This window comes from Gadus macrocephalus, chromosome 22, assembly GCF_031168955.1.
Source record: "Gadus macrocephalus chromosome 22, ASM3116895v1".
NCBI classification, from domain to species: domain Eukaryota; kingdom Metazoa; phylum Chordata; class Actinopteri; order Gadiformes; family Gadidae; genus Gadus; species Gadus macrocephalus.
The window spans coordinates 924,828-928,457 of record NC_082403.1 but is presented as its reverse complement, the minus strand read 5'-3'; the positions used below and the strand labels follow the sequence as shown (position 1 = coordinate 928,457).

Here is a 3,630-nt window from a genome sequence, read left to right as displayed (position 1 = left end):
GTTGGGCTAGCAGTGGTAGTTGTTGGGCCAGCTGTGGCTGTAGTTTGGCCAGCTGTGGTAGTTGTCTGGCCAGCGGTTGTAGTTGTTGGGCCAGATGTGGTAGTTGTTGGTCCAGCTGTGGTAGTACTTGGGCTAGCTGTGGTAGTTGTTTGCCCAGCTTTGGTAGTTGTTGGTCCAGCTGTGGTTGTAGTTTGGCCAGCTGTGGAAGTTGTTGGGCCAGCTTTGGTAGTTGTTGGTCCAGCAGTAGTAGTGGTTGGGCCAGCTGTGGTAGTCGTTGGGGCAGGTGTGGTGGTTGTTTGGCTAGCTGTGGTAGTTGTTGGGCTAGCTGTGGTAGTTGTTTGGCCAGCTTTGGTAGTTGTTGGTCCAGCTGTGGTTGTAGTTTGTCCAGCTGTGGTTGTTGTTGGTCCAACTGCTGTAGTTGTTGGGCCAGCTGTGGTAGTAGTTGGTCCAGCTGTGGTAGTTGTTGGGCTAGCTGTGGTAGTTATTGTCCCAGCGGTGATAGTTGTTGAGCTAGCTCTGATAGTTGTTAGTCCAGCGGTGGTAGGTGTTAGGCTAGCAGTGGTAGTTGTTAGTCCAGCGGTGGTAGGTGTTAGGCCAGCTGTGGTGGTTGTTTGTCGAGCTGTGGTTGTTGTTGGTCCAGCTGTGGTTGTCGTTCGGCCAGCTGTGGTAGTTGTCTGGCCAGCGCTGGTAGTTGTTGGGGCAGCTGTGGTGGTTGTTTGGCTAGCGGTGGTAGTTGTTGGTCCAACTGCTGTGTTTGTTGGTCCAGCTGTGGTTGTAGTTTGGCCAGCTGTGGTTGTTGTTGGGGCAGCTGTGGTGGTTGTTTGGCTAGCTGTGGTAGTTGTTGGTCCAGCTGTGGTGGTTGTTTGGCTAGCTGTTGTAGTCGTTGGTCCAGTAGTGGTAGTTGTTGGGCTACCTGTGGTAGTTGTTGTTCCAGTGGTGGTAGTGGTTGGGCTAGCAGTGGTAGTTGTTGGGCCGTTTGTGGTGGGTGATTGTCCAGCTGTGGTTGTTGTTGGTCCAGCTGTGGTTGTAGTTGGGCTGGATGTGGTAGAAGTTGGGCTAGCTGCAGTTGTAGTTGGGCTAGATGTGATAGTTGTTGGACTAGATGTGGTAGTTGTTGGGCTAGCTGTGGTAGTTGTTGGTCCAGCTGTGGTGGTTGTTTGGCTAGCTGTTGTAGTCATTGGTCCAGGGGTGGTAGTTGTTGGGCTAGCTGTGGTAGTTATTGTCCCAGCGGTGATAGTTGTTGAGCTAGCTTTGATAGTTGTTGGTCCAGCGCTGGTAGGTGTTGGGTTAGCAGTGGTAGTTGTTGGGCCAGCTGTGGTGGTTGTTTGTCCAGCTGTGGTTGTTGTTGGTCCAGCTGTGGTTGTAGTTCGGTCAGCCGTGGTAGTTGTCTGGCCAGCGGTTGTAGTTGTTGGGCCAGATGTGGTAGTTGTTGGTCCAGCTGTGGTAGTTGTTGGTCCAGCTGTGGTTGTAGTTTGGCCAGCCGTGGTAGTTGGGGCAGCTTTGTTGGTTGTTTGGCTCGCGGTGGTAGTTGTTGGGCCAGCTGTGGTAGTTGTTGTTCCAGCTGTGGTAGTAGTTGGGCCAGCTGTGGTTGTAGTTTGGCCAGCGGTGGTAGTTGTTGGGCCAGCTGTGGTAGTTGTTTGGCCAGCTTCGGTAGTTGTTGGTCCAGCTGTGGTTGTAGTTTGGCTAGCTGTGGTAGTTGTTGGGGCAGCTGTGGTGGTTGTTTGGCTAGCTGTTGTAGTCGTTTGTCCAGTGGTAGTAGTTGTTGGTCCAGCTGTGGTAGTTGTTGGTCCAGCTGTGGTAGTAGTTGGGCCAGCTGTGGTTGTAGTTTGTTCAGCCGTGGTAGTTGTTGGGGCAGCTGTGTTGGTTGTTTGGCTAGCGGTGGTAGTTGTTGGGCCAGCTGTGGTAGTTGTTTGGCCAGCTTTGGTAGTTGTTGGTCCAGCTGTGGTTGTAGTTTGGCCAGCTGTGGTAGTTTTTGGGGCAGCTGTGGTGGTTGTTTGGCTAGCTGTTGTGGTCGTTTGTCCAGTGGTAGTAGTTGTTGGTCCAGCTGTGGTAGTTGTTTGTCCTGCTGTGTTTGTCATCCAGCCAGCTGTGGTTAAGAATAGTAATTAATTTTTCTTCGTCATACTCTGATTTTATTCAAACTGGAATCTGCATTTCTCTGCCATCTATTTTTGGTCATATTATCAACTCAAATTGTACAGGGCAACAAAACCAAGAGTATCTCACCAAAACACAAGAGAATGACCACGAAACCTGTCTTCAGATTCATTTTCACTGACTCTTATCTGTGAAGAAAGACATGTAATTAGTTATTTTTTAATGTTATTTATGATTAAAATGTCTACTAGTATAGAGGTTAATACATGTAACCTGTAAACATGTATTTGGTTCATAACCTCAACATGTGGTTATTGTTATTTATTATAAAAATATGACTAGTAGTTTAGAGATTAATACTAATATTCTAATAATATATGTAATATAAAGAGGTTAATAGTAATAACATAACCAGTGGACCTCAGTACTCACTGGTTCCGTTGGTTTTAGTAGAGTTTGAATCCTGTCCTGAGGACTGTAGTTCCTTCGCTGCCTTGCTTCTTTAAATCTGCAAATGGAAGGAGCTAACTTTATATCACTTCTGAGTGATGAGACATGACATCAGTGTCAAAGATATGACGTCAGAGTCAAAGGTATTTCATAAAGAAAGAAGCGTATCGAATAGCATCCCCTCCCGTTCATCACTGCGTTTCGTCTACACTGTTATTGCAGCTTTGTCTCTGCGTTTGGGAGAGGATGTTATCAGATGTCATCAACAGGCTCCACCACTTTGTGGGCTGTTCTGACGGCTCTTCTTGCTCAACTTCACCCTAGAAAGGTATTTGGTCGTCACGTTCTGTTATTCATACGACATCGGTCTCCTCGACTGACAGTTATGTGTCACATCACGTCACTGTTGGATATCATTGTTGACTGGTGATCTTGGTGTGCAGATATAAGGAATTCCACCTCCTCATTAATGTGTAACATTGACCTTGCACGTGGAGTTGTTGTGTCTCTGAAACTTTGTTGAGCCCCTTTCCCCGTACGACCTGATGAACAATACATAATGGACTGCCGCAGGGATCCAGAATGCATTCTGAATACACTTGTGTGTTAATGCGTGACCGGCAGAGATGCCATCAGCCGTGTTTGGACAGGCAGTTAAGGTTTAGAAAACAGATATTCTGAATCAGTTTGCTAAGCTCCAGGACTATCTGAGGTCCCCTTGTCTACAGGACTACCTGAGGTCTGCCACACATAGAATATGGGAATGGGAGCGTTTCTCAGACACGAGAGAGAGAGAGAGAGAGAGAGAGAGAGAGAGAGAGAGAACTTCAGGTTGTGCACCCTATTTATGTATATGTCAAAACCACAAATGCAAAAAAGGGCTTTGTATTATGGACACTCCAAGTTTGCAGCAGTTCATATATATACATTTATTATATTGCTCCGACGAGGTCTGGTGGTCTCCGTATACAATGAATATATATATATATATATATACATGTATATTTATTTTGTTGTTTCAAATAGGCCTTGTGGTCTCTGATATAATAAATATTTTATATATATATATATATATATATAATG

General features: G+C 46.4%; 1 protein-coding gene across 1 annotated transcript; it reads right to left on the bottom strand.

The window, feature by feature from the left end:
• Nucleotides 1-386: 386 nt before the first annotated feature.
• On the bottom strand, nucleotides 387-2,153 carry LOC132451350 (mucin-5AC-like; the record flags this gene model as incomplete). Its single annotated transcript, XM_060043731.1, has 1 exon — nucleotides 387-2,153. A coding segment is annotated over exon 1 (1,692 nt), but the record flags the coding sequence as incomplete, so codon positions are not given.
• Between the last annotated feature and the right edge of the window lie 1,477 nt (nucleotides 2,154-3,630).